Here is a 12,720-nt window from a genome sequence, read left to right on the forward strand (position 1 = left end):
GAAATGCCTGTGTTCTGGCTTGGCTGTGCTGAACCATTTATCTCCTGGGTTACAGTGAGGCGGCTTTCTAGGGCACTGTGGGCGTGGATGCTGTGCCATGCTGCCATCACTGTCCTTGCAATGCTGGCATTTTGAGCTGGCAAAGCCTCCCACCCACATGAGACCAAAGCCAAGAGCCCCTGCTACACCAGAGGGCTATGGGGAAAGCAGTGACCACCGCATGAAAGCAGGACTGGAGATAGTTGCTGGAGCTCGAATTGGGATCTTTGGATTGAAGGACTAAAGGCTGCTGAGAAGAGGTGACATTAGGGCACCACAGTGCCCACAGCACAGCAGCGCTCTTGGGAGAAAACCAGGAAAATTAGTGCTTGGGCAAGGCTATCCCTCAGGAAACGGGAGCCAAGCACTGGCTTTGGCAAGGGTGAGAGGGGAGGAGAATTGATTTTTTTCTTCGCCTGTGAAAACTGCCCTTTTTTCCCTTTTTCTTCTCAGACAGTGAGACCTTTGCTGTGGCACCTGACCCACAGTGAGAGGGCTTGTCCCCCCTCCTCATGTGGTTAGTTTCTTTCCTGATTAAAAGTGATTAGGTAGCCCTAAAGCCTGTAGAAATGTGACCGAGGGGAACGGAGACAAAGAGTCCCTTCAAGATATCTTAAATCCCCAGGACAGTATTTAGAGAGCCCTGAGGAGAGAACTGGAGCAGAAAGACCCTGCCAGGACCTCCCTGTCCTTCTTCCTCCTGCTGCACCCTTCGTTGCCAGCATCTCCTCCACCATGTCATTCTCTGAAGCAGAAGTACAAAGTGCCCGCGGTGCCTGGGAGAAGATGTATGTGGATGCTGAGGACAATGGGACAGCTGTGCTGGTCAGGTAAGGAAAGAGCCCATCCAATTGCTATGCCAGGGGGTTGAAGGAGGAACAGCAAGAAGGATGGAGTTAAGGCCTAGGAGCACGTCTTGATGTTTTTCATGCAGCCCTTGCTGGTAATACTTTGATCTGCTGTGATTTATCCCATCTCAGGGAGGAAAAAAGGAAGAAGAGCAATCCACACAAGGAAAAATAAAAGGAAATGAGGAAGGGGTGGGAAAAGAAGAGATAAGAACAATTTCTTTACCCATTTAAGGTAAAGAAAAGAAAGTGTGGTATGAAAGAGAATGGGAACAAAACATGGGCCTTATTTCCCTCTTCTCTTTACCTCTAAACTCCTTTAATGATTTTTGTTAACTTCTCAGTACTTCACTTCTGATTCTCCTTTGGCCTTTCCAGTCTATCTGTTCCATTTTATTGCCCCCTTCTGTCACATTAAAAATGGGAGTTTAGATTTTTGTCTGTTGGTATCCCCAGGAGAGTCGAGACTCTGGTGCCCGACGGTCAGTCAGCATCTTGTAAAGAGACCCTTCACCACCAGATTCACAAGATTGGAGGGTACCTCGACCTCCCTTGTTAGGGGGAACTCACCAGAGCCAAGACCCCTCAGCAGGTCCTGCCAAGGTGTTATCTGCTGCTGGTGACTGCAAGGACTCACTTTAACAGTTTACAAATAACACTTTTTAATAATACAATTTGTGACAGATTAATAAGGTTCGAAGGTTGTCGGTGATACTGTCTACTGCAAAAATGTTTTAAAGCAATCTACTGATACATACATTAAGCAAGCACAAGCTCTCATACGAAGCAATCTAATATGCTATGGGGTAAGCATAAGCAAAAGCTCTAGTCCTAAGAGCAGCATTTAACGCACACGGAGTATATTTCTCACCCAAGGCATCCCTCTGGGGCGGGAGAATATGGACTCAGCCTGTTGACTGATCCCAGCAGTTTCAGTGCAGGTTTTCTCCCACTTTCTCCCTATCCTCAACTTACTTTTGTACTATCTTCTTTATGCTTGGGTGGAGTTTGAGTGGCTCTAGTCATAAATACCTTTTATTTCTGATTGGTGTATTTAATGGGAGGGGGGCGGTGGTCATGGTTTGGCACCTGAGGAGGGGGTTCAACATGGTTCTTGGCTTCAGCAGCAGAACATCTTGATTCTCCCTTATCAGACAGGTACTGTACGGTCTCAGTACCACAATGTTCTTCCATACTGCTGGGATTAGAAAGGAGGGGGACCACATAGCCTCCACTTCGTTCCACACTCCATTTTGTTTCTCTGAGCAGCGTACTGAGGAGCTGCACTGGGGAGCATGTCGACCTCAGTCCATCCAGGGAGCTGCAGCTGCTTTTTATCTTAAAATTCCGAATACCCTCTAGGTTTAAATCTATTCATCACCCCACACCTTCCTATGGGCTTCCCCCTCTGTTTTCATCCTGTTTTCCTCTCTTCTCTTCTGTTCACCTTTCACATACCCCTCACTCATCTGGGACTTGTATCACCTCCATAAGCATTGATCACTCTAAACACTATTTCTGGTTATCAGACCTCTACCCCTCCCTCTGGCTTTCTTGCATATCACATCTTATGCCTGTATTACCCTCAAAAAGTGTTACACACCGCTCTTTCCTTCTGCAGTCTACACAACCTGAAGGCCAGTTAGGGTCAGGAATGCAGCCATAAAAGGCTAATAGCATCCAGTAGCTTGGCTCCCTGGGGTTATTTACTCTAGAAGATTTTGCTTCTGTCTATAGAGAAGTTCAAGGCTCCCCAGTACAAGAGAGACATGGCCACACCGGAAAGAGTCAAGTGAAGGGCCAGGAAGAAGATTAGGGCATTGCAGTATCTCTCCTATGAGGAAAGGCTGTGAGAGTTGTGACTGTTCAGCCTGGAGAAGAGAAGGCTCAGGGGGAGATTATCGATGTGTATATAAAAATCTGAAGGAAGAGTAAAAGGAAGGCAGAACCTGCCTCTTCTCAGTAGTGCCAAGAAACAGGACCAGAGTCAATGGGCACACACTGAAACACAGGAGGTTCTCTCTGAATGTCAGGAAACACGTTTTACTGTGAGGACTGCTGAGCACTGGTGCAGGTTCCCCAGAGAGGTTGTAGAGTCTCCATCCATGGATATACTCAAAAGCTATCTGGACGTGGTCCTGGGCAACCGGCTTGACCAGTGGGGTTGAACCAGATGACCTCCAGATGTTCCTTCAAGCCCAACCACTCTGTGACTCTGTGAAATGCAATCTGGAATTTGCTATTGATACTTTGGGGGGATAAATGGTTTACCTAATAGAGTAAACTGCTTTTTTAAGAGCTTGATGAAGATGACTGTAATTGATTAAAGGCAATTCTAAACATATTGAATTGTGTTACTTTTGAATAAATGAAATGAGCAGTACTCAAACTATAGTCAAACAGCAATCCATCACAGGCAGGAAGAAAGCTTTGGGATGGACTCTAGGAAGGGGTTAATTAACAAACCCAATAACATATTTTCTCCATGAAAACACCCATCAGAATCACAGTGGTCATATCTGCTGTCCAGAACATCTTTGGGAATATTATGCTGTCACACTTACCTCATGTGAACATGCTCCCACTTCCCTGTGGAAGTAACCTAACACAGAGTTAACACTGAAGAAAAGGTGAGGGAGGGGACAGGCTGCCATGGGCGTGGGGCGCTGTGGACAGATGCAAAAGGCAAAGCAGAAACAAGAAATGCAGGGGACAGAGGTGTCTGTTCTAATAAAGAGAAGGAAAAAGGGCAATAAATGCATAAGATGAGGCCTGGAACATTTAGCCATGTCTGCATTGATGCCTGGGTTCACAAGTTAGGATGTCTCTCATTTCTCAACAGGATGTTTACTGAGCACCCAGACACCAAGTCCTACTTCACACATTTCAAAGGCATGGACTCTGCTGAAGAGATGAAACAGTCAGACCAAGTCAGGGGCCATGGCAAGAAGGTTTTCACTGCCATCAACGACATGGTGCAACACCTGGACAATTCCGAGGCTTTTCTTGGGATAGTGAACCCACTCGGCAAGAAACATGCCACTCAGCTGAAGATTGACCCCAAAAACTTTAGGGTGAGCCAGTAGCCCTCTTCCCAAGGGGTGTAATTGTGAGGGGAGGATGTTTTCCCCTTTGAGGAGTAGAGCTGAGGAAAACAGGCATTTCAAAGTGTACCACCTACCCAGTGACTGTAAGGACAAATGAACCTTCATTGCTAAAGAGGGCTAGATAGTTAATGAGCAGGAAAGATCAGGAAGAAACTTAGCCCCTCAAGCCATGTATTCCATAAGTGTCCAACATGGGGCTCCTCATGGCCTCTAAACATTTGGGACAGTCCACTGATAGGAGAAAGATTGCAATGGATGGACCAAGTGAATCAGTCCTGTCAAGCCATCTTTAAGTGATAGGTGCAGTTGACAATAACTAGATACATAGGACAGTTAAAAAAACCAGCAGCAGTGACCGCATTTTTTTGTGAATTCTATAATGCACCATATTTTGCATGCCCTGTTACAAGCTCTGCATGCAATATGCTGCAAATAGCTCCTGTATCCCTTTCTGCCTTCCGAGAAACCCAACTAAAGATACGTGTTTTTCTCTTATGCCTCTAATGTGGAGGAAAGTTCACACTGGTTGTTTCTTCCCTTGTCCTTGTTTAGATTATCTGTGACATTATCTTACAACTGATGGAGGAGAAATTTGGTGGAGACTGCAAAGCTTCCTTTGAGAAGGTAACCAATGAAATCTGCACTCACCTGAATAATGTCTACAAAGAGGAGGGTTGGTGAGGATGTGCACCCTCCATGCTCTTCAAACATCTTGATAGCACCGATTTGCTGCTTTTGGGCCCCCAGCCCCAGCTGGAAGAATGAAAACATAAAAATAATAAAAAAAAAAGGCAAGAAAAAAGGCTTATACAATATAGATATCAATGTCAATAATTTCCTTAGCAAAAAGAGTTTCTACAGCTAAACAAAACCCACAGATACATCAAAGTCAACCAACAAATCCTGATGTGCTTCACGGTTTCAATGCTCCAGGTGGGTTCCTCTGGCCACTGTCCTTTAAGATTACATTTTAAGATGATGACTTTAAGCTTGCTATTCCTAAAAGAAAGACTTGCTCCTTCCAGCAGCACCAGCAGCTCTTTAACTCATCTACCACCTCTCCATCCTCATGAATGACAAGGAGGCCATTCTGAAGCATCTCTAAGAACTTGGTAGAGGTCATTGTTTAAGAGGCACGAGTGTTGTTTTGTGTTTGACGTTAAACAAAGGGGAAGTGGTGTATGGGAAAGACCAACAACTGGGAAAGACATAGGGAAAGTCCCTTCTTGCATAAGCCAGCAGAGTTTTCCAGTCTTGGTTTCTCAGGGCAGTTTTCAGCACAAGGATTACAGCAATGAATGTGATCACCACTGGGTCTCTCTGGGCAGGCATGAACATCTCCAGGGCGTGGATTTCACAGTGTAACTCCCAGCAAATTATTCTGGCTGTGTTCCCTGGCGAGGGCAATAGCACCGAGCTCACTGGCTCCTGTGCTACTCAAGAGTGCACCCAGCTGAGAGAAGCTGCTGCCTCGCTGAGTGGGTGGCATGGTGGGCTCAGCCCAGCATGGGACTCATCCTGTCCAGTTGCACAGCCTTGGCCTCCCTTCAGTGGTAACTGAGTCCTGAACTATTTAATTGCTTTTCTTCGTATTCCTTAGACGTGGTGAAACAATCAGCTAATAACTGCAAATAACCACATGCTGGTTTGCTTCAGTGTAACACAATAAACACAGAGAAAGCAGATGCGTCCTCTCGTTTGTAGCACAGAGAAGGCGATGTGCAAGTGGTAGCTGGTTGCAGTGCACAGTTATTGGTAGTACTGCAGGTTTTACCAAAACCAGCTCAAATTCCCACCTGGGCACCCATCACGCTCACAGCAGTCAGGCTTCTCAGGTGATGTGAAGGGAAGCCTTTCGCTTGACCATGAAGCAACAGTTTTGTAAACAGCTAAAAATGCAAAGTTCTCCTTCACTCAACGTGTAGTTTTCCTCACCCACTCCATCTGTTTGGCAAAGGATGCTAAATCCCAAAGTCCAGAAGACGAACTCTTGCCAGAGAGGGAGGATGGGGCAGGCTGCTTTATTTGCTTCGCTATTCTATTTGGCTCAGGGAGAAGGGAAAGCATATTGCACAGCATTGTCAAGGACTGTAAAAAAAAGAACAAGATGTGTAAAAAATATTTATAGACTCAAATCCCTGTGAGGGAGTACAAGTAGTTAAAGCTCTGAAAAGCTCAAAATAATTTCCCCTTTTTATTGACTTACCTTAATGCATGTTAAGAGCACCATTTACCATGAGGGTGGTTGGCTGTAATGACATGCTCTTCATTGTCACAGGCACCCTGGGCTGACAGGGGCCTGCAACACTGGCCGATGATTTAAGGCTCTTGTGTTCCCTGTTCCTGTGATGCAGAAAGGTGTTGCAAAAGCAAAGCATGTGAAACAAACCTAATTCAGGCTGCAGTAAAGAGCGGGTTATTTTGTAAATCCATTTAGAAAAGGGGGATACATTACATTTCAGAAGTTTGTGTGACGTGTGTAGTTTAGGAGTACATGGCCCCCCTTTTTTTTAATCTGAGATTTCAAAGGATGGCAGAAAGCTTTTCCAAAAGAGCATAGATTAGACAACATCTTGAGATGGAGAATAACTGAGCTGAGCTTACGGTTTTCCAGTAGCCTCACTGTTCAGTCCTGTCCAGCTTTCCTTGCACCTCACTGTGCCTCTGCAAAACAGCAACATTTATGTACTTGGGAGGCAAACCAAACATACTCCTTACTTACTGAACCAGTAACTATGCAGTGCTGTGCATACTGTATGCATTCTTCTGGAAAACTGATTCCGTGAAGAGGAACAGAAGGGAAATGTCATACCTAAGGGTAGTAGGAAGAGATTTCCTGTGGAGCACCACTGGTGAGTGGGACCAAAGCCCTCGCACCAAGCTTCATGGGTTCCTTACAACCTGTGGGACATCAGAAAGATCTGTGAGATAACCAGTCTGTGATGTAGCATGGGTAGTGGGACAAGTGGCTGTGACATGTTAAATCAGCTAAATGCCCTGGAGTTATCTTTGTGTCTGACCTAAACTAGAACAGTGAAAACACATGGAAAATACTGAGAAAGGGGAAGAGGAGTGAGCAGAAGCTCATGCAGGAAGTTTATCCACTCAGCTAGTTAAATCAAAGTGCTTTGCTGGTCATGTTGCTGGAGAAAAAAAAAGCATTCCCACAAAAAAAACTTGACCTTGTAGAGACCCGCTTTCCTGATTCAAAATATTACCTAAACACTGTTAAAACACATATGAATTTAACTTGAAAAACTACAGTTACCCTGGTGACAAAGCAAAAACTTACCCAAAGGAAGATGCATTGCAAGGCATAACCCTGTGCAAATACAAATCAGTGTTGGGATAAAATCCAACAGTGGCAGCATCACCAAATCACTCTGAGACAAGGGCTACCAACATACCATGGCAATTTGAAATGACAGGGAATGTTTTACAGAAGAAGCTAACCCAGTTGTCAAGGCATTTGAGCCCAATAATTTTCTTGCTAGAGTCTGAGCCAAGCTGCCTTCCTGTCTCTGCCTTTATGACAGGCAGCAGAGAGGCTCAGTGAGGTGAGCAAGGTGGGGAGGTTATCTCAGATACCCTGTGACTGCCCAGATGGGGGACTGGAGACCCTGCAGAGAATCTGGAGAAGCTTCTAGGAAATCCTCCTAGCTGGGTCCAGAGGGAAACCCTCTAATGTTCCCACCCTTCTTGCATGAAGGCCATTGGTATTGTTGGTGATTGAAGTGAAGGGCTGTTTAAGCTCTTTTGCCATAGAGCTGTGGCTGTAGGTACAGATATGTCCCTCAGAGGTGTTGCTTTACACTGAAAGTAGGGGCTTCTTCAAGATACCATTTAAAACACTGTTTTGCAATCTGTTTTTCCCCAGGAATGAGGATGAAGGAACACAGACACCAACTTTAAAGAATAAGTGTTTCAGTTTACTATAGTGCAAACCAGTAAAGAATTACAAAAGAAACAGTGGCTTATGAAAGGATACACTTAGCAATGCATCTAACCTTTGCTACGAAAGTGTCTATAGTGATTAGGAGAGAGAAATACATCACCAGTTACCCTATAACACTTTACCATCACCCAGACCGCACTTCAGCTGGGGAGGCCCCGATCACGGGGAAGGACTGGAGAACCTCTTCCCGGTAACTGGGAAATCCTATGCAGTCCGTCCAGTAGGGTGCAAACCAGTATGAGCTTAGGAAGACGGCAGCAACTTGAAAAGTTATAGTAGTTCCATGTAAAGTCCCCACCCACTTACCACCTTCCAGTGATGGAGACACAGAGCCCTGAGCCGGCCTGATGGTGCCTGACAGCCAGTGTTGTGAACTTGCCTTCTTGGCAGCCTCTCTGAGCCAGCACCTGGAACGATTTCTAACCTTTGTGCTCTTAACTGAGCATCACCATCAATACTTTACTACAGTCAGCATTTGTCAGATCATTTCAGCCTGGGAAAGGGCTGTACAGCCACAGCAGCTCCTGCTGTCTGTTGTGCCCTTTTGACCTTGCCTGTGTCCAGCTCTGCTCTGTTGGTAGCTAATCCTGCCTCCCTGATGGTGCATCTCTAGGACTCTGCTTGCCTGCAGTGCCCTGGCAGCACCACTGAGCCTGGGAAGGGGATTTGGGACTGCGGTTTCCCCAGCAACAAGAGGTGAAAAGCCAGAGCCAGGAGAGAGAAGTCATGAGAGAATTTTCTAATTGCCTGCTGACTCCATTATATCCCCACAGATGGGAAAGCAGGGATAAAGAGGAGAGCCAGGGCTAGAAACAAACATTTCTTCTTCTTTCCTTGTATTTCCAGTTGCTGATACAACTGCCCAGCAGTGTGCTGCTTCCCAGTTTTGCAGGCTGCAGTGAAAGCTGGATTTCAGGTCTTACTGAAAAGAAGAATTAAAGAATTACATCAATAGTAACAGTGCAAGAATTTATTAAGAATCAAGTGGAAAAAAATGATCAAAGCAAAAAGTCAAAAAACCTCCCCAACCCTTCCCCTCCCCAAAACAAACAACAAAAAAACCATCATGCAGGACTGAATGAAAAGTGCACTAAACATTTTTTATAAGCCACTGCATCAGGAGAAACTAACCTCTACTGTCTGTTGAACAAAGGACAACTATAGTGAGGAAGGTGGCATGTGAAATACAGGATGGAGAACAGTAAAGCGGGGGGGTAACCGGGTGCTGCAGGCCCTCACACTGCACAAAGACATCACCTCTGGTGCATTTATACCTAATTTAATGATGACTGCAATCCCAAACTGCTTGAATCTGTAACAGTCCCGGCGGGGACAGCACACGTCTCACTGAATCGTTTTCCACACCACAGGAGCGTCTTGTTGAGATACTGTGTTCCTACAGTTAAAACCACCCATTCAGATGTACTCACCCACGTCCTTAGCAATCCTGCACTGGCCCCAGGGGTCTCAAGATGAATTGCTACCATTCTCTCTTCAGCTAAATAGACAATCCCTGCTCGGAGGCTATTTAACATTTGCACAATCATCCACTTGCATCAGCTTAGGGAGCTGGTTCACCTATTTTCTCCCACTGCCCCTGGGGCAGGATGGATGGTGCAACATAGGCTGGACAAACAGATGAGCTCCAGGGCAGGGTTTGCATTGTAGCAACAGGATGGTGACTCCCAGCTTCAATACCTGATGGAAGGCAAGAGGACAGAGACGAACAGACTCCTCTGCCAGCTTCACTGGCAAGTCCGATGGCAGGTAACAGAATATGGTGGCACTAGGCCAAGCACCTCTTTGCTTGGAAATGTCACTGTTCTACTGTGTGGTTTCTCCTGCTCCACTGGGAAAAGCAACTCACATATGTCATCCAGCACTGGATCAGACTGTGGATGGAAGCTGCTGAGTTGCCATCCCTGGAGGTGTTTAAGAGGTGTGTAGATGTGGCACTTAAGGACACCATTTAGTGGTGGACTGGGCAATGCTGGGTTTGCAGTTGGACTTGATGATCTTGAGGGCCTTCTTCAAGGTAACCAATTCTATGATACTGTATTCAGGAGGGGATCTCATTTCTGGTAATGTGCCATCCTCTAGCTGCTTACCATCTTTAACCTTCTTCTGTTTTATGCTCCCCTGACTAACCCGGAGTGACTCTGGTAATAATGCTCGCAGGTTCACTGCATTTTCAACACTTTAAATCAGTGAAATAATCTACTCTTTTTGCTCAGTTTGCACTCTTGTAGCCTGGTAAAAGTGGCTATGGAGCTACAACTGCATCAGCAAAATTTCAAAGATCTCAAGAGCTGATGCTTAGCTGCAACACCCCTAGGTTCCTTCAGGAGGTCCACTTCATAATCTTTTTGACCATGAAGACTAATGTCAGTCAATACCACTCTTCAGTTGTCCAGCAGGAAATTTAGAAGTGATGAATATCTCAGTTTTGCATTCCTGGAAATTAAGGTAGTTGGGTTCTGATGAGAGGGTAGAAGATCCATACTTAGGCACAACTAATAAAACAGTCTCCCCTTCTGGCAGATGTTCCAGACCTCTTGCATCCTAAGTGTGTTTCATCAGTCAGTTTAATTCAGTTTTCTTCCTAACTGCACTTCAGTCCTGTACTTCCACATATAATTCAGATTATTTTATCAGGAAATCAAAGGTAAGCCTCACCTTCCTTCTGCTTAACACTGGTGTGGTACTTGGATACTATGAAGCTCACCACCCCATGAAAACCTCTAAATAAAGGAAGGCCCAAACCCAATCACTGTTTTGTAATTAAAAGTAATTTGTAAAATAAATGGCGTATTATCCAAAATCTGCTAGTAAGGAGTCTAAGCAGTGTTATGTCACAGTCTGCAAATTTCACTGCCAGTCCCCCTTTTACAACACAAAATTTGTAGTTGCTGGCTGCAGGGGGAGACAGGCCCTCAGTATTTCTGGAATATTGTTATTCCAGACAGGAATTCCAGAGGAATCATTGGCACTTGTGCTATGCAAGATGTATCTAGAAATGACTGTTCACCTTTTGTCACACCACTAGAATTTCACTTAAAACTGTGACAACAGATGTTATCAACCACTTACACAGTATGGTCAGTACTAGAGGAACAAACACTGGTAACTTTCATTCATCAAGCACTTGGGCCACTCAGGAAGTCATAAAACATTCCCAGGAAGGAAACTCATACTCAGAATTCAAATGGGTAAATAATAAAAAGTGTTAAGTAGTCAGTCATCATTAAAATGGAATCAATTCAAAGTGGAATGTGCAATGCTGAATCCAAGTCCTTGCAGAGGTGTAAAGGTCCTGTTCTAACTTTCATTGCCAGCCAAAATACTGCTAAATTATCTTACACATTAGAATTATCACCCGTGTTCTGACCATACTGAAGATGCTACAGAAAAGACACCGAGGGAAAATGCACACAGTGAACGGTATCACACACCGATGATTAGCAGGCCTACAGAGACACTGCACAACCCACTGAAAATGCCAACAAATCATGACAAATACTGCTCTTAAGCTTCAATGTTAGGTAACTCGGTGGCAAGAACTCAAGGACAAAAAATTTACCGATGTTTAAATTCTTCTGTGTGGGAGTAGAGCACATCTGAGTAGTTTAAATACCCCAAGCACTTTCAATCCAACAGAATGGACAGCACACCCTTCATGTTTTGTTGGTGACATGGACTGGGATCAGCAAGTTGGCTGATGACACTGAGCTGTGTGGTGCAGTCAACATGCTAGAGGGAAAGAATGCCATCCAGAGGGACGTTAACAGGCTTGAGAGGTGGGTCCATGTGAACCTCAAGAAGTTCAACAAGGCCAAGTGCAAGGTGCTGCACCTGGGTCAGGGCAATGCCAAGCACAAATCCAGGCTGGGGGATGAACAGATGGAGAGCAACCCTGCAGAAAAGGACTTGGGGATGCTGGTGGATGAGTGACTGAACCTGACCCAGCAATGTGCATTTGGCAGGCCAGAAAGCCAAGTGTATCTGGGCTGCATCAAAAGCAGCCTGGGCAGCAGGTCGAGGGAGGGGATTCCACCCCTTTACTCCACTTGGGTGAGAACCCACCTGCAGTGCTGCATCCAGCTCAGGCATCCCCAGCAAAGGAAGGACATGAACCTGTTGGAGTGGGCCCAGAAGAGGGTCACCAAGTTGATCAGAGGGATGGAGCACCTCTCCTGTAAGGACAGACTGAGAAAGGTCAGGTTGTTCAGCCTGGAGAAGAGAAGGCTCCAGAGAGACCTTATAGCACCTTCCAGTACTTAAAGGGGCTACAAGAGAGCTGGAGGGGGACTTTTTACAAGGATGTATAATGACAGGACACGGGGCAATGGCTTTAAAATGGATATTAGGTAGAAATTCTTTACTGTGAGGGTGGTGAGGGGTTGGAACAGGATGCTCAGAGAAGTTCTGGATCCCCCATCCAAGGAGGTGTTCAAGGCCAAGCTGAACGGGGCCTTAAACAACCTGGTCTAGTGGAAGGTATCCCTGTCCACAGCAGCGGGGTTGGAACTAAATGATCTTTAAGGTCCCTTCCAACCCAAACCATTCTATAGTTCTGACTCCACAGGTTTCTGCTTTTGAAGATTGTAGGACTTCAATCAGGACTGTGATCAGAATGACCGCTTCTCCAAGAGCACATCTGTATGTTAAAAACTCTAAAAACCAGATGTTAGTTTTTAAAAGACTGAACTGCTAATTAACACCTTAAAGAGACCAGTATATCCTTGTTAAGTTATTGGACAATATGGTTGCT

At 45.4% G+C, this 12,720-nt stretch overlaps 1 protein-coding gene across 2 annotated transcripts; it reads left to right on the top strand.

The window, feature by feature from the left end:
* The first annotated feature begins 465 nt into the window (after positions 1-465).
* LOC103764581 (cytoglobin-1) lies at positions 466-5,666 on the top strand. Of its 2 annotated transcripts, XM_018080254.1 has the most exons (4): positions 466-869; positions 3,730-3,961; positions 4,547-4,618; positions 5,323-5,666. In XM_018080254.1, the coding sequence occupies exons 1-4, from the start codon at positions 775-777 to the stop codon at positions 5,326-5,328; spliced, it is 405 nt and encodes a 134-aa protein (XP_017935743.1). In that variant the 5' UTR covers positions 466-774; the 3' UTR covers positions 5,329-5,666. The 2 variants fall into 2 exon arrangements, with proteins under 2 accessions (XP_017935743.1, XP_008929750.1); XM_008931502.2 differs by lacking the exon at positions 5,323-5,666 and having other exon boundaries at positions 4,547-4,757.
* Positions 5,667-12,720: the final 7,054 nt, after the last annotated feature.

This window comes from Manacus vitellinus, unplaced genomic scaffold (assembly GCF_001715985.3).
Source record: "Manacus vitellinus isolate BGI_N305 unplaced genomic scaffold, ASM171598v3 scaffold_5_pilon, whole genome shotgun sequence".
Classification (NCBI taxonomy): domain Eukaryota; kingdom Metazoa; phylum Chordata; class Aves; order Passeriformes; family Pipridae; genus Manacus; species Manacus vitellinus.

Coding starts and splice junctions, on each gene's coding strand:
- LOC103764581 (XM_008931502.2), top strand. CDS start 775: ATGTCATTCTCTGAAGCAGAAGTACAAAGTGCCCGCGGTGCCTGGGAG. Junction 870..3,729: donor GGGACAGCTGTGCTGGTCAG/GTAAGGAAAGAG, acceptor ATTTCTCAACAG/GATGTTTACTGAGCACCCAG. Junction 3,962..4,546: donor TTGACCCCAAAAACTTTAGG/GTGAGCCAGTAG, acceptor GTCCTTGTTTAG/ATTATCTGTGACATTATCTT.